Source organism: Mauremys reevesii, linkage group 2, assembly GCF_016161935.1.
Source record: "Mauremys reevesii isolate NIE-2019 linkage group 2, ASM1616193v1, whole genome shotgun sequence".
In the NCBI taxonomy this organism is placed as follows: Eukaryota; Metazoa; Chordata; order Testudines; family Geoemydidae; genus Mauremys; species Mauremys reevesii.
The window spans coordinates 184,725,201-184,742,837 of record NC_052624.1 but is presented as its reverse complement, the minus strand read 5'-3'; the positions used below and the strand labels follow the sequence as shown (position 1 = coordinate 184,742,837).

At 43.8% G+C, this 17,637-nt stretch overlaps 1 protein-coding gene across 1 annotated transcript; it reads left to right on the top strand.

Annotated features, from left to right (window-relative positions):
- Window positions 1-339: 339 nt before the first annotated feature.
- Window positions 340-16,714, top strand: RBFA (ribosome binding factor A). The gene is made up of 7 exons (XM_039528052.1): window positions 340-872; window positions 6,355-6,397; window positions 8,071-8,247; window positions 9,448-9,557; window positions 10,551-10,635; window positions 13,008-13,081; window positions 16,287-16,714. Exons 1-7 carry the CDS (start codon window positions 571-573, stop codon window positions 16,666-16,668), a joined length of 1,173 nt encoding a protein of 390 aa, XP_039383986.1. The 5' UTR covers window positions 340-570; the 3' UTR covers window positions 16,669-16,714.
- Window positions 16,715-17,637: the final 923 nt, after the last annotated feature.

Genomic DNA, 17,637 nt, shown 5'->3' with positions numbered 1-17,637 from the left:
ATAAGGGACACCTGATGTCCCCTTACCCCCCTTTAGTCCCATGCATGTGTGTGTGTAGGGAAAGGGACAGATGGACAGGTACACTTTCTAAATCTAATTAGATACAATGAAATGATGAGTCCTCCATCGCCTACAGAAATGCAGCCAGCTCTGGGGTGGAATTCAGTGCAGTGTGATCAGTGAACAGCTTGCTCAGCAGTCCAGCTCTCTCCAGGGTCATCTTTTGTTTTGAACTCTACTGACTTGGCCAAAGTGGAGCATGGGCCCGCCAGTCCCGCGGCCCTTTCTGAGGGGTGGGAGGTAGCTGGGAAAGAGGCCAGGCCCGCTGGGGGAACTCGGGACCCGGCTGGGGCTGACGGCTCCTGCGAGGAAAGGCAAGTCCCGCACTACGGGCCCTGTTATTAGTGCCTGGGAGGGCGGCGGCGCCTCTCCTGGGCGAGTGCAGCTGACTCTCCAGCAGCGGCAGAAGGTGGCCTAAGCGATAAGCGCCTCACTAACGCGGGGGAGCGCGCAGCTCCCGCCTCCAGCGTCTCAGGGGCAGGGCCGGTGGCGGCCGGTGCGGTGCTGCCCATGCCCGCTAGGGGCGCGGCGCGGCGCAGGGAGGCCCGGCTGCTGCTCCCTCCCCCGGGCCCGGAGCGGCGCGCGGCTCGCGGCAGCATGTGGGGCTCGCGGGCCGGCCCGGGGCCCCGATGGCGCCAGCTCCGAGCGATCGCACGCGGCGGGGCCGAGCGGCGGAGCGCTGCGAGCGGCGGCGGAGCTGAGGCCGGCGCGGGCGCTCTGCTCCCGGGCGGCCCCGGGGGCCGGGCCCTGCACGGGTCCGCCGCCCTCTGCGGCTCCAAGAACCTGCTCAAGAAATTCGCCTCGAAAACCAAGTAAGTGCCCTGGCCGGGCTGGCCACCCCCCGGGAGCTCCCTTCTCCCAAGGCCGCGGAGCACGGGCCTCCCCGGGCAGCAACCTCCCCGCTGCTGGGGAGCGCCTGCCTTGCCCTGAAAACTGCTGCCACGGTTTGCAGCACCAGCAGCCTCCAATTCTGTGGCTGAGCGCTTGTGTTTACACGGGCGCCCCCTTCCAGCCGTGTGGAGGAACGCGTCTTGGTTAATTAGCTCCCCTCTCCTGCTTTATGTTGTTTACACTTGAGCCGTTTTGCAATGAGACTTAAAAGAAAATCTTCCTCGTGCAGATTGTTCTGGCTTGAGCACGCTGCTCCCTACCTCCTAGCCCGAGGTATTTGCAGTAAAATTGACTTAATCTACAGTATGCATACTGCTAAACTCCCAAACTATCAGTATTCTCAGACAAAAATTATACTAAAGTGGAGTAAAGATTGAGGGGATTGGTAATTTAGGACAGAATATATTTTAAGGGATGTTTTGTAATTATGCCAAAACCAAGTGCATGGAAATGCACATGGAAGTAAGTCAAACCACCTTAAATCTAATGATCCTGCAGTAGTCAGAATAAGGCATTTTAATAGTTGTGGTCCCAGATTAAATGTATTTGTATTTCCTTCTGGCCTCCTCTCCTCCCCCTCCCCCATGGGTTCTCTACATAGTGTTGCTATTTGCTTGCCGCACTAAGGGTATGTCTACACTACGAAATTAGATCAATTTTATAGAAGTCAATCTTTAGAAATCAATTTTATACAGTTGACTCTGTATGTCCCCTCTAAGCGCATTAAGTCGGAGGAGTGCGTCCTCACTGCCATGGCTAGCATTGACTCACGGAGCGATAGAGTGACCAGATGGGACAGTCACAATTTTGGGGTCTTTTTCTTATATAGGCTCCTATTATTCCCCCACCCCCTGTCCCGATTTTTCACACTTGCTGTCTGGTCACCCTATGGAGCGGTGCACTTTGGGCAACTATCCCACAGTTCTCGCAGTCTCTGCTGCCCATTGGAATTCTGGTTAAGCTCCCAGTGCCTGGTGGGGCAAAAACATTGTCATGGGTGGCTTTGGGTACATGTCCTCAGTCTCCCCTCCCTCCATCTGTGAAAGCAACTGCAGACAATCATTTCACACCTTTTTTCCTGGGTTACCCATGCAGATTCCATAGCATGGAGCCCGCTCAGCTCACCGCCGCTGTTGTGAGCATTGTAAACACATTGCGCATTATACTGCAGTATGTGCGGAACCTGGCTAAGAGACAGCAACATGAGGATGACTGTGATGAGGACATGGACACAGATGTTCCTGAAAGCACAGGATGTGGCAATTGGGACATCATGGCGGCAGTGGGGCTGGTTGATACAGTGGAATGGTGATTCTGGGCCCGGCAAACAAGCACAGACTGATGGGACCGCATAGTGTTGCAGGTCTGGGATGATTCCCAGTGGCTGCAAAACTTTTGCATGAGTAAGGCCACTTTCCTGGAACTCTGTGAGTTGTTTTTCCCCACTCTAAATCACAGGAATACCAAGATGAGAGCTGCCCTGACAGTTGAGAAGCTAGTGGCAATAGCCCTGTGGAAGCTTGCAACGCCTGACTGCTACCGGTCAGTCAGGAATCAATTTGGAGTGGGCAAATCTACTGTGGGGACTGCTGTGATTCAAGAAGCCAATGCAATCACTGACGTTCTGCTATCAAGAGTAGTGACTCTGGGAAATGTGCAGGTCATAGTGGATGGCTTTGCTGAAATGGGGTTCCCTAACTGTGGTGGGGCGATAGACAGAACATATATCCCTATCTTGGCACCGGAACACCTTGCCAACCAGTACATAAACCGCAAGAGGTACTTCTCGATGGTGCTGCAAGCACTGGTGGATCACAAGGGACGTTTCACCGACATCAGTGTAGAATGGCCAGGAAAAGTGCATGACACTCGCATCTTTAGGAACTCCAGGCTGTTTGAACAGCTGCAAGAAGAGACTTACTTCCCAAACCAGAAAATTACTGTGGGGGGTGTTGAAATGCCAATAGTTATACTTGCAGACCCACCCTACCCCTTGCTCCCATGGCTCATGAAGCCATACACAGGCAGCAGTAGTAAGAAGCAGTTCAACTATAGGCTGAGCAAGTGCAGAATGGTGGTAGAATGTGCCTTTGGACATTGAAAAGCTCGCTGGTGCTGTTTGCTGACTAGGTTAGACCTCAGTGCAACCAACATTCCATTGTTATTGCTGCTTGCTGTGTGCTCCATAATATCTGTGAGAGTAAGGGGGAGACGTTTATAGCGGGGTGGGAGGTTGAGGCAAATGGCCTGGCGGCTGATTTTGAGCAGCTAGACACCAGGGCGATTAGAAGAACACAGCAGGGCGTGCTGCGCATCAGAGAGGCTTTGAAAACCAGTTTCATGACTGGCCAGGCTACCGTGTGAGAGTTGTGTGTGTTACCCCAAATTAAGAAAAACAGTAAAAACTAAAAAAGAGCCACCGTGGCTTAACAACCATGTAAAAGAAGCAGTGAGATAAAAAGACTTCCTTTAAAAAGTGGAAGTCAAATCCTAGTGAGGCAAATAGAAAGGAGCACAAACACTGCCAACTTAAGTGCAAGAGTGTAACAAGAAAAGCCAAAGAGGAGTTTGAAGAACGGCTACGGCCTTTCTTATGTTTTTATGTTATGTTCTCCTTGATGCAAACCCGCCCCCTTTGTTGATTTTAATCCCCTGTAAGCCAAACACCCTCCCCCCTTCGATCACAGCTGGCAAAGGAAATAAAGTCACTATTGTTTTCAAACCATGCATTCTTTATTTATTAATTAAAAAAAAAAGTGAGATAACTGACAAGGTAGCCCAGGTGGGGTGGGGTGGGAAGGACAAGGACACATTGCTTATTGTAGCCACACTACAAAACTGTTTGAATGACAGCCTTCTGTTGCTTGGGCCATCCTCTGGAGTGGAGTGGTTGGGTGCCCAGAGGGCCCCCCCCGCCACATTCTTGGATGTCTGGGTGAGGAGGATCTGGTACTTGGGGAGGAGGTCAGGCAGTTATACAGTGGATGCAGCGGCGGTCTGTGCTCTTGTTGGCTTTCCTGCAGCTCCACCAGACACCTGAGCATGTCCATTTGCTCCCCCATTAGCCTCAGCATCGCATCCTGCCTCTTCTCATCATGCTCACTTAATGCTTTCCTGGATTCTGCCACTGAATCCCTCCATGCATTCAGCTGTGTCCTATCAGTGCGGGAGGACTGCATGAACTTGGAAAACATGTCATTGCGAGTGTGGGTTTTTTGCCTTCTAATCTGCAATAACCTCAGGGATGGAGATGATAGGGGGAGCATAGAAACATTTGCACTTGCAGGGGGATAAAAAGGGAGAGTAAAATTTAAGATTATACATTTCGGAGAACAAAAGGGAGACTCTTTCACAGTGAATCAAGACAGCAGACAACACGTGCTTTAGGTACAAGGTCGCATTTTGCCTTTTATATTGAGCACCTGCTGGTATGGTGACACATCACACACGATTGGGCAACAGAATTCGGTTTCCAGGCAGCCATGGTAAGCCAAAGCGAAGTTGGCTTCTAACGCCTTCATAACATGTGGGAATGGTTTCAAAGTGCAGCGGCCTCTTTTCCCATAGCAAGCAATGCTGGTTGGGTTTGGCATTTAAAAGGAGGGTCTGCGGTTTTAAGGTGGATGTGCAGCACACACCTCCCCCGACCCCACCATGTAGCTATTCTCTGGGTTGATCCCTTCACCCCTCCCCCCGCTGCATGGCTAGTCTCAGCAAACAGCCCAACATGACTGGTGTCCTTTTACTGTTCCCTTACAAAAATTCCCCTATTTCAACCAGGTGACCATGAATGATATCACTCTCCTGAGGCTAACACAGAAAGATATAGACCTAATGTTGCTTGAATGCGACCAAAATCCAGGACCATTCGCTGCCATGCTTTGTGCTGCAATGATTCCAGACTACTTGCTACTGGCTTGGTGTGGTAAAGCGTCCTACCGTGGAGGATGAAATAAGGCAGCCCTCCCCAGAAACCTTCTGCAAAGGCTTTCAGAGTACCTCCAGGAGAGCTTCATGGAGATGTCCCTGGAGGATTCCCGCTCCATCCCCAGACACGTTAACAGACTTTTCCAGTAACTGTACTGGCCACGAATGCATCCCAAGTCTTATGGGAAAATCAAACATTAAACACTTGCTTTTAAACCCTGTACTGTAGTTACAAATGTGCACTCACCAGAGGTGACTTTTCCGCCTTCAGGGTTGGAGATTCCGCCTTGAGAGGGTTTTGGCTCCAGGATGATGAAAAGGTCCTGGCTGCCGGGTAGAACGGATTCACCGCTTGCCCGCTGCGCATTCTCCTCCTCCTCTTCCTCATCCACAAAATCCTCCTCCCTGTTGCGTGAGACTCCCCCTTTACAGGTCTCCACGGACAGTGGTGGGATAGTGGTAGGGTCCCCCCCTAGAATGCCATGCAGCTGATTATAGACCGTTTACCTCCTTTGTCTTTTGATAGGCTTGCCTGAGCTCCTTAAATTTCACGCGGCATTGCTGTGTGTCCCTGTTGTAGCCTCTGTCCATTATGCCCTGTGCGATTTTGGCATATATATATTAGCATTTCTTCTTTTTGATCGGAGTTCTGCCTGCACAGATTCTTCTCCCCATACAGCAATCAGATCCAGTGTCTTCAGTTCGGTCCATGCTGGAGCTCATTTGCAATTCTGGGGGGACTGCATGGTCACCTGTGCTACTGAGCTCGCCACGCTGACCGAACAGGAAATTAAATTCAAAATTTCCTGGGGCTTTTACTGTGTACCTGGCTAGTGCATCGGAGTTATAATAATTGGAGATATACCAATCTCCTAGAACTGGAAGGGACCTCGAAGGTCATCGAGTCCAGCCCCCTGCCTTCACTAGCAGGACCAATTTTTGCCCCAAATCCCTAAGTGGCCTCCTCAAGGATTGACCTCACAACCCTAGGTTTAGCAGGCCAATGCTCAAACCACTGAGCTATCCCTCCCCCGAAAGTGCTGTCCAGAGTGGTCACATTGGAGCACTCTGGGATAAGCTCCCGGAGGCCAGTGACATTGAATTGCGTCTGCACTACCCCAGATTTGATCCAGCAAGGTCGATTTTAGCGCTGCTCCCCTCGCCAGTACAGAAGTTGATTTTAAGAGCCCTTTAGGTCATGGAACGGGGTTGCTTGTGTAGACACATTCATTATAAAATCGACCTAATGCAGCTAATTTCAACTTAACCCTGTAGTGTAGACCAGGGCTTACTAAAGTAAAACAGTGTACGCTGAGCACATTTGATGCAATGTCATTGAGAAACTAAGATTCCTTTAATGCCATTTTACTTATGAAGGTGTTTTTTCAGAGTAGAATGGCACTTTCATACACATGTATGCCTAATATTTCTTTACAGTTTTTAAAAAGTAATTTTTTTCTTTTCTCTTTTGAAAAGAAAGAAGTTTTGGTATGACAGTCCTACAGTGGGGTCTCATTTGGTAAGTGCAAATTTTCAGAGTTTAAAGTGTCATCTTTGTGTCAAGTGGGGAAAATGTGTGCTTTTACCAGCATATGTGACTTCTGAAATGCATTTATTTACTACCAAGAAACATCAGAATTTTAAAAATGAAGACTAGCAATCTAGTTATCTATAGAATACATAGAGCAGTATTGTTTTAACACCGTAAATGTGCCTGATCCTCTACAGACCCAGGAAGACAAATTTCTGTCCTAAGGAGTTTACTCTTGGGTTCAGATCCTGCAAACACTTATGCACATGAGTAATTTTACACACACAAATAATGCCATTGAATTGCAGCTCTGACAGCAGAAACTGGGACCTAAATTAGGCATAATAAAAGAATAGAGGAAAGCATGCTGCAGAAAAAGTTGGTTTGGTTTAAGTTTAGCACACATTTTGTTAGTTTCAAGTTTTTGGTGTTTATGGTCCTGTTTGTTTTGTTTTTTATAATGCTAACCACAGTATTGGCAAGCATTTTCACCAAGTTGCTTGGATTTTCTTACCTAAGGCTCACTGAAAAATCTCACTTTTTAGCCTGATAATCACTTAAAGTTTTTATATGTAACCTCCTGTTCTGCCTGTAAGGTGGAGCTATCCTCACCAGGCTTTCCTGCCTTATCTCCATACATATTCAGTCCTAGGCTGCAATCTTGCAAATGTCTATAAGCAGTCTTTTCAAATTGGCTAAAGTTAAGCATGTGAAGATCCGTGGCCTTGGTCTTCAGCACATAGGTTTATAAACGTAGATCGAACACTCCACTCTTCTTCAGGTCTGGGTAAGGAAGCACTGTGTAGCTCAAAAGCTTCCACCAACAGAAGTTGGTCCAATAAAAGATATTACCTCACCTACCCTGTCTCCCTTACAAACAAGGGCGAGTTTGCCATCTGGGCTCTTGGGCTGTGGAAACCTAACCACAAGAAAGTGACCTGTGATACTCATTATGTAGCAACCTTCAGATTGTAGTTACCATATATACTCATTCATTAGCCCATTCGTTTATAAGCCGACCCACCCAAAATGGATAGGTAGAAATAGCAAAAACCATATGACCCTTTCATAAGCCGACCCCATATTTCAGGGGTTGGAAAACTTTGGCTCCCGGCCCGTCAGGGTAAGCCACTGGCGGGTTGGGACGTTTTGTTTACTTGGAGTGTCTGCAGGCATGAAGCCCCTCAGCTCCCTATGGCCACGGTTCGCCATTCCCAGCCAATGGGAGCTGCAGGAAGTGGTGTCTTTGTCCCCCCTGTTCAAAATATTCTACTTTTGATTTTTCATAATCTAGTTCTGTTTACATTTAAAGTTCATAAACAGCATGTTCCATGCTTAAAGTTTTCCTAAGGCACGCCATATCGCCATATCTGACCCTTTAGGTTTGATCCAAAGTACAATTTGAAAAGCAAACTAAAAACAAATAGTTTTTATTAAAAATAAAAAATACTTTTCCTGATTATGTCCACTCCATTTTAGAACAGAGATTTACTGAGCTTTATAGATGGCTAAATTAAAGACGCTACAAAATAAGAGAAAATAAATCTTAAATATAATACTTTAAGATCACACTTCTTTGCTGATAAAATTGAAAAGTAGTATAGAATTACAAAAAAATGTACATTTGTCCAGACTATTTCTTAATGTTTTTGTTTTTAAAGGTGTACAAACCATCTAAGTTGGCCACTATACTAAAGGCTACTCAGCAGAAAACTAGGAAAGAAGACAGCATACGCAAAAAGGTCCTAAACGTCCTCTTGTATAAAGCTGTGACAGACTTGATGAGCACCTGTGAAGTCAGTCAAGAGGTTTGTGACCTTAAGCTGGAACTCACCAAGGCAAGTACAAAAGCCATAGTTCATGTGACGTCACTTTGACTAAGGTGTGGAACAAGATACCGCGATATTCAAAAACAACTTTTAGGTCCCAGTCCTCTATTCTGATCTATGCAGGTGGACTGCTGTACCATGCAGCACCTCACAGTCTTCCATGGGGCTCAGTGGAGGCACAGCAGTTTGCCTGCAAGGATCACAATGCACGATCAGGGCCTTAGGCCATGTCTATATTAGGAATGCTTGCCAGTGTAGCTATGTCCATGTATGATGCCTGCAAAGGGCTCCCAGTGGGACACAGTTTATACTGGCTGTGACTGGGGTTCCAGGGGAGCCCACACTGAGGTCACTCAATTAGGGCAAACTGCAAAGAATGGGGCAGACAATCCCTCAAAACTGGTGGATATTCCAATACTTAGATTTACCAAGCCAGCACAAAACAGCTTCTACAATACCATACTGGTTGCACAGAAGCCAAAACACAGTTCCCTTATAACAACCCAGCCTTGGCTTCCACCCAGACACCCAAGTCAGATATGATAAGGATTACTTAAAATCTTATTCTTCATATAAGAAAGTTCTACCAGTCCCAAAGGATCAGACACATTACCTCCCAAGTTAATGAATATTTCAGATCTTATCCAAATACACACTTACATCTAATTCTTAACTAAACTAAAATGTATTTTAAAAAAAGAGAATTGGTTAAAAGATCAGCATACATACAGACATGAGTACAGTTCTGTGATCAGTTTCATAGTAGAGATGGCGAGCTCTGGAGTTGCAAAGAGTACATAGAATTAGTCCATAGGGTGACCAGATGGCCTGATTTCATAGAGACAGTCCTGATTTTGGGGGCTTTTTCTTATATAGGCTCCTATTACCCCCCACCCTCTGCCCTGATTTTTTACACTTGCTATCTGGTCACTACACTGCACTGAACTCCACCCCAGAGCTGGCTGCATTTCTGTAGGCGATGGAGGAATCATCATTATGTCATTGTATCTAATTAGATTTATAAAGTGCTAAAAAGAACATCCAAAATATTTAATAAATTTCAATTGGTATTCTATTGTTTAACAGTGCGATTAAACCTGCAATTAATTGCGATTATTTTTTTTAAGCATGATTCATTTTTTTGTAGTTAATCACATAAGTTAACTGCAATTAATCGACAGTTCTAATAAAAATCTTTGCATTTTACAGGTATCCCTGTCACCAGACTTTTCAGCATGTCGTGTGTACTGGAACCCTGCTGAAAGTGCAGAGGATGATCGTATTGAAAGTATTTTACAGAAAAGTGCCCCACGTATAAGGTACTGGTGTGTGCTGTAAAGTTTTGTAAACAATTACTCTGCTACATAAATAGTCACTCTGTCTATTAAGAATTTCTGAAGGGAAATTTCTAAGGTATTTTTACGAATCATGAATGTGACTTTCATTAGAATACTTTGGATCAGGATGTTGGACATCTGCACTTCTAGATACTTGGGGCCAGATTATCTCCCTTGATGAGGCACACAGATGGGCTGCATACTGGCCATATCGGGCCAGCTGAAAATTCCCCTCGTGGGGTGCTTTCAACCCATGTATAGCTAGCATACCCAGCTCTTCCACCCAGGTCTGCTGGGTAGGGTGTGGCTGGAGTGCCACTTCGCTTCGCTAATTGTTAGCTTATAAAAGGTAGTAGCTTGGGGCTACTATAAACTACAGTGCGGCCAGGGCTGGAACTGCGCAAGACAGAAAATCAGGGAGCTGCAACTGCCTGCCTCTCATTCACTGAGTTTTTTCTGTAAGTCAGTGTATTATTTCTGTATATTCCTCTAAATCTTTTAGCTGAAAAGAAAGGGATTAATTTTCTCAAATTTAAAAAAAGTAATTTAGACTGTGTAACTTTTTTGCATATACAGAAAATCCTGTGTACATGGGAGCCCTAGAAAATACTCCAGTTGCCCTATTATGTCACATCTTTGTGTACATACACACACTTCACTGAGTTCTTCAGTAACATCACTGTAGTCTTTGCTTCAGTAGATATCCTATAGCTTACATCCTTATCCAACAAACTTAGACCTAATTTGGACTTGAACTTGAGAAATTCTTTTTCTAGTAGCAGAATGCTACAGACCATTAATCTATAGTATAGTCCTTTGAAATACTAGAATTTGTCATCTGAACTTTGCCTATAAACTTTGCAAACAGTACCCATGCTTCACAATGTGTTTGCTTCATTTTTATTTAACAAATATTGCATCTGTCTTAAAGATGCTTACGACTGCTCATATCTGGGGACATTTTATTTTTTCTAGACATCTTTTGATTACCCATCAGGTCCTGAGAACTGTTCCTCCAATTGTGTTTGTTAAAGACAAAGAAGCTGCAGCATTAAAAGAGGTAAGATACAATCGCTGACTCAGTGTATAAATATCAAATGTTGCAGTGTGTTTTGGAACAGACATGTAAGAAGAACATGGAAGGCTTAATAGGTGTAATGTTTAAGTAGACACATAGTTGCTCACTAGATCTGGAAAACAATTTAAATTGAAAACCAATTCCCCGTCTCTGACAACAAGCTTTTCAATGTTTTGATAAGGGTCGCCAATTATTTTGATACTTTGGGGACAGTGGAAAGTAGAGCTATCTTTTTCATTAGTTTTGTTGCCTTTATCTATAAAAACTTCTGAAGAGACGAACACTGTCTAAAGATGTTTCCAGAAGATAGACAGGTTAATCCAGGAGAGAGATACATCAAATAACCTCAAATGAAAGACAGGAAACTACTGTCTTTATAACCTTATGCCAAAAAGGAAGCAGAGCAGTGATGATGGTGACCAGCTGGCTAACTGCACTGCAGCTGGTTCAACTGTTGTTTTTTTGTAAAAGGTGCTAGAATCTAATGGAGAGAAACAGGGATATTGTATATTGAGGATAATATCTAGCTAAAGGTAACAGGCTTGCAGACTAGTGGAAGTACTTTTAGAATAGTAATGTCTTCTAGGGATTCATTATTATTGAGGATGAGAGGAGGTAATATTAGGATTGTGAGAGTCCCACGAATTAGAGAGCACAGTGATACTCTGGAGTCTTTTGAAGAATAAATTAAACTAGAGGATAACTACATTAAAAATTGAGCTAATTCATGAGGTCCTGTGACCTAAATGAGCAGACTGTTAGACACAGTGCTGTTACGATCTGGTTACATATAATTATGAGTATCAGAGTCACAAGAGCATCCACTGCACAACTAGCAACCTTGGAAGAGGCAGAGTGTTTTTCATTTCTCACCAATGCACTAGGAATACGAAGCGAACAGCTGAATTTCCTCTGGTCAGTGAGGGGGGGTCTACATTGCAACTGCAATTGTGCCTTCCAGCCCAGGTAGACAGACTTGCAGTAGCTTAACTTGAGCTAGCATGCAAAAAATAAATGTGAACATGGCTGCATAGGCAGCAGCTCGGACTAGCCACCTGAGCTCAGACCCAATGGGCTGGGTGGGCTTGGTGGACTCAGGGCTAGCCTGACCCGCCACCCATGGCACAACTTACACACTACTGTTTTTAGCATTCTCGCTTGAGTCTGTCTACCTGGGCTGGAAGGACAAAGCCAGCTGCAGTGCAGACATACGCAAAGATAGTGATAAATCCAGAAAATGTTTTTTGTTAGCATACGCCACCACAGTGAGAGTGCCTTTCTACCCCACCACCAACAGGTGTAGTAATAAGGCAAAGTTGAGGCACATTAATGCTCAGTTTAGGGTTGTTTAGTCCTCTGTCCCAGCCTGCAGATATAATTCCTTCATCTTTCCAGAAGTAACACAAGGATTTCTCAGAAACCTAACTGTGATTATCAGAACACCCAGAAGGAGCTTTAAATCTCTACTACAGGACCCAACTTTCAAGTCCATTTTTATATGCAATCTGTATTTCAAATAAACTAAAAACCAGACACCAACCCCCAGTAGAGGAAACTTTATATCTTATAAGAGGGGAGAAAGACAGTTACTTTCAACTCCTAATACAAGGAAACACAAAAGGAATAAAAGACTGATGAGGAAAAAAAATCACAGAAAAGGAATATTACAAAACCTTACATTTGGTAAAACTTTCACAGCTAAAGGTAACCTATAACGCACTAGAAATGTACAGTCCTGGACAGACTGATCTGTTTAAAGTAGTTGTGGGGTGGTGGTATTTGGTTGGTTGGTTGAGTTTTTTTTAAATTAAATCTCTTACATACAAGATTGGGCCAGACAATTTCCAAAAGGGGGAAGAGAATGACAGAAAATTTGAAGCATATGTACATTGGTAAAGGGAAGAATTTACAAGAATAAAGTGAAATCAAACTTAAAATGAGGAATTATTAATTAACCAAAAACTAAATTCTCTCTCCAGTCCACATCAAATATATGCCAAACCCTTGAAAGTCACAGTAGTCCACTAATTAATTATTCCATTTGGTGTAAAGATCCCAGTAAGGTATGTACTTCCTGGCAATTCTACAGACTGATAAGTCTAGTGGCAGATTATTCCCTACATTTCATAGTATTTATTGAGAGGCTTTGTAAATTAAATGGATGACATTTATTGAAAATACAGACCATTTTGAAATGGATACTTTCCAGAAACCCAGAGGGAGGCAGCTATGATACTCACACGTAAAAGAAACAGACCTGTTCGCTGTCTCATTCTGGCTTGTTTCCTTTATGAATGTAAACAGAATAGATTTAATAATGGACACATGTTTTCTATTTTTTCATTTGTTTACAGATTGATAGGTTATTGGCAATTGCTGATTTTGGACCTCAGGAAGAAAAATACACATTGGCTGAAAACGACTTTAGGTGGGTTTTTTGTTTTGTTGTTTATTAATTGAAATTTTGCAACAAGTATTTTCATTTATGGATATTGGATTAAAAATCGAAAGAATATTTATTTAAAGATACAGAAAATAATTATGCTGTGTGTCTATTTTGTATTTCTCTCTAGCCCCTATTGTGGTATCTAATTGTTAGCATCTTAAGAATTTGATATGATGGAGTTATGAAAAAAGACAAAGGAAAAGTTAGCGCAGTTTAAAGAAATCCTATGTAGACATCTTGCCTTTCAAAAGAGTGACTGACTACCATATATAAATGTAAAGGGATATTGAGTAGTCAGTGATGATAAAAACCCACCCATAACAAAAACAAAATGTAGGGGACAGTGTTTTACTTTGAATTTACAGTGTCTAGCACAATGAGCCCCACCTACTGATTGGAGCCGCCACATGATACCAAAATACCACAGATATTCTGTAAAGAGCCATCCTTACCTCTCTTACCCCTTAGATTATTAACACCGAAAACCATTTAAAAACCTAAATTTACATCTTGCTCTTTATGTTTTGGATTCGTTGTGCATTTCACTCCATGTGGACATTTATTTCTCTTTTGCCTTCTGGTTCTTGTGTGCTAGCACGGTGCTCCAGTGCATAGGTCACAAGTACTGCAAGGGAAAATGTATTTAATTTAGATGTATGGACCTTAGTGTGGCAGTGGAAAATGATTGGAGTAGTATTTGGGACAGAGTCACAGGTAGGACAATGAAGAGTAACATGCAGCTCACTATTTTTGGGTTAACTGCATGGGTTTAAAAACCAGCAACTTCCTGCTCAGTTGGTGATCTCGCCATTTTCTGTATTCCCAATCTACAATATGCTCTTCTGCAGAGCATGGTGCTTCTGAAGGCAATATCTATGTGCAGAAAGTCAGTAACCATAAGTCAGATGTTTTTGTTTCAGTAATTTACAGGCTGTAGGTTTCAAGCCATAGGTGCTGACTTGCCCTCTGCCCTGTGGATTCTTGACCCTGCCCCCCTGCCCAATTCCACCCTCTTTCCCCAAGTCTCCACCCCGTCCCATCTCTTTACTGCCTCCTCTCCCAGGCGTGCAGCATTCCCACTCCTTCCCCTCCCTCCCGGAAAGTCCTAGATGCCGCCAAACCGCTCTTAGGTGGCTGTCGGGAAATGCTGGGAGGGGGAGGAGTGGGGACACAGCGCGCTCGGGGGAGGAGGCGGCAAGAAGGGGGTGGGGGCCAGGGAAGCTTGGCTGCGGAGCACCCACTAATTTTTCCCCGTGGGTGCTCCAGCCCCGCAGCACCCACTTAGTTGGTGCCTATGCTTCAAGTTTCCTGGATGGTAGGTTCTATAGAAGTGCAGTGTTGTTAGCCCATTGTCTCATGACCTATGTCTTAGACTAGGGAGACTTCTGTACTAAATTTTACAGTATATTGAAGGACATATCACTTTAGATCCCAAAATTCTAAGGATTTATAACATGCTAATTTCCATAATACTTGAAGCCCTAAAAAGTTCTAAAGTAAGTGATATCTGCATCACTCTTTCCCCTTCACAGCATTACCGCTATATGAAACAAATCCTACTAAGTCAGAGGGCTCATTCTACCAAGTTTACTGGTATAATTATATTGCTCTAGTTATACCAGTATAACTGCCCCTGTGGACAGTCTTATTCTTGAATACGCACTATAGTTATACCAGTATATTTCCTCATGTAGACAAGCCCTGAGTCTTGAATTTTTCCTCTGAAGATGGTAAAAAAATATAAAATAAATTCTAATTCCTTGAGGAACTGAGCTGAACAAACTATTTAGAATGATGGTGATACCAGGCTGAGTGCTATTGAAGCCTTATTTTCAGACTGGAAACAAGGTGTAAATTTTTAATGGTGAGAGCAATTAACCATTGAGCAATTAACCAAGGGTCATGGTGGATTCTCTATAACTAGGGCCTTATCAAATTCACGGTCCATTTTGGTCAATTTTATGGTCATAGGATTTTTTGAATCATAAATTTCATGATTTCAGCTATTTAACTGAAATTTCATGGTGTTGTAATTGTAGGGGTTCTGACCCCAAATGGGGTTGTGTGGGGGGGGGGGGGGGTCCACAAGGTTATTGTAGGTGGTGGGTTGGTACTGCTACCCTTACTTCTGCAATGCTGCTGGCAGCGGCACTGCCTTCAGAGCTGGGCAGCTGGAGAGCGGTGGCTGCTGGCCAGGAGCCCAGCTCTGAAGGCAGAGCCACCACCAACAGCAGCACAGAAGTAAGGATGGCACGGTATGGTATTGCCACCCTTACTTCTGTGCTGCTGCTGGTGGGGCGCTGCCTTCAGAGATGTCGCTGAGCCAACAGCTGCTGCTCTCTGGCCGCTCAACTCTGAAGTCAGCACAGAACTAAGGGTGGCAATACTGTGATCCCCCCCTAAAATAACCTTGTAACCTCCCTGCAATTCCCTTTTCGGTCAGGACCCCCATTTGAGAAACACTGGTCTCCCCTGTGAAATCTAAAAGCGCACAAAAGACCAGCTTTCACAGTCCGTGATGTATTTTTCATGGCTATGAATTTGGTAAGTCCCTATCTATAACTGACAATTTTCAGATCAAGTTTGGATGTTTTTCTAGAAGATCTGCTCTAGGAATTATTTTGGGGAAGTCCTGTGGCCTGTGTTATACAGGTCAGACTAGATCAGGGTTCTCAAACTATGGTTTGGGACCCCAAAGTGGGTTGCAACCCCGTTTTAATGAGTTTGCCAAGACTGGTGTTAGACTTGCTGGGACCGAGGGCTGAAGCCAAAGCCTGAGCCCAACTGCCCGGGGCTGAAGCTAAAGCCAGAGGGTTTGTGCCCTGGGCAGTGGGGCTCAGGTTACAGGCCCCCAACCCGGAGCTGAAGCCCTTAGGCTTTCGCCCCCACTGCCCGGTGTGGCAGGGCTCTGGCGGGCTCAGGCTTCGGTCCTCCCTCCTGGGGTAGTGTAGTAATTTTTGTTGTCAGAAGGGGGTCATGGCGTAACGATGTTTGAGAACTGCTGGACTAGATAATCACAATGGTCCCTTCTGGGCTTGGAATCTGAGAGTCTAAAAAGGCTTCTCTGTTTCCCTCTGATTTCACAAGATGATCTCTTGATAAAGAAGCTTAGTAAAGGTAATTGTGCCTTAAAGTTTCATAGTACAGTTTACCATGTGCCTCTTAAAAAATACTTTTCTTTTCGCAGTGAATCATCTTCTGAGATGGCAGCTTCGTCCATCCCAGCTAATCTTTTTGGGATCGATCATGAAGTGCTCAATAAGCAAATAATGGAGTACAAAAAAATGAAAAAGGTGAAGGACACAGAAGGCATTGGGTGGGCAGAACAGCAGCAGGTGCAGCTGGCTGAGATACAAAAACAAAAGAAAATGAAAAAGAAGAAAATAAGGGATCCCTTTGAGAATGATATCACACCACAGAAATATCTGCTGGACAAATATAGTGAAGATTCTTTGGATGGTGACATTACACCTTCTCAAGATAGCGAACTGGAGTATGAATTACAGGAAGTGGTAGATGAACTAGAGGTAGATGATGACAAAAATCAATCTACTACCAAACTTAAGTGAAACTAAAAAGCCTTTTTTAAAAAAAATAAAAACTGTTGGTAATTAATTGTATTAGAGTAATCACTTAATTACAACTTCTGTGCTGCTTATTCACCATCTCCTTTCCATCTTCTCCAAAATATGTGGAAATTAATCAAGTAGTACAAGTTTTTATGGGAAAATAACTTTTTAAATCCTGCTTATAATAAATCTGAGGAGATGAGCCCTTCTGAACTCAGATAATTAAGAAATATTATGGTTGTCAAAAGTAAAATACTCTGATCAGCTTTATACTGAGATGAAACTTCTTGTAAATACATTATGTACCACCCAAAAAGCTTATTACCTATGCCTTGATATAAGTGCAAGGAACTGTCAAAAGATGAAAATATTTCAAAAAACTTGAGTATATTACAATAGAAACATGCTAGACTACATTTCGGTATCCTGCAAAGTTTGTATGTCACAAAAATGTGCTTTCCTTACTTCTCAGTGATTTAATAGAGTGCTTTGTGCTGTGATTTCATATTACTTAGGCTTATTTTTACAAACCATGTACAAATATTGAAGTATTACATCTAAAACTACTAAAATAGACAAATTACTGTAATAGTATGACTTCCATGCAGTCAGGCAAGATTCAGGTGCCAAGAGAGACTTTTTTTTGCTGTAGAATGAGTTGTCATGGCCTATGTACTTATTTCCTTGTCTATATTTTTTACAATATGCACGTTTCCTGTTTCTAACTTTGAGCAGGGGCGGACACTAAACAGCTCACAATTTGCAGAACTTTAGAAAGCAACTGATATTCAAACCTTCAGCTAATCAGCAGTTTCTCTTGTAACTCTCCTTCCCTTTGGGGCCTTATTTTCACTGAGAAAAAGGGTGTGTTTTGATAACGTACTAGCCCTGATCTACATTACGAACTTATGTCTTATAATTACGTTGCTCAGGGGTGTCAAAAATCCACACCCCTGAGTGACACAGTTA

What these genes read in the sequence shown, in the direction of transcription:
- RBFA (XM_039528052.1), top strand. Translation starts at nt 571, where the DNA reads ATGCCCGCTAGGGGCGCGGCGCGGCGCAGGGAGGCCCGGCTGCTGCTC. An exon ending in AAATTCGCCTCGAAAACCAA is followed by an intron (nt 873 to 6,354) that starts GTAAGTGCCCTG and finishes TCTTTTGAAAAG; the next exon opens with AAAGAAGTTTTGGTATGACA. An exon ending in AAGCTGCAGCATTAAAAGAG is followed by an intron (nt 10,636 to 13,007) that starts GTAAGATACAAT and finishes ATTTGTTTACAG; the next exon opens with ATTGATAGGTTATTGGCAAT.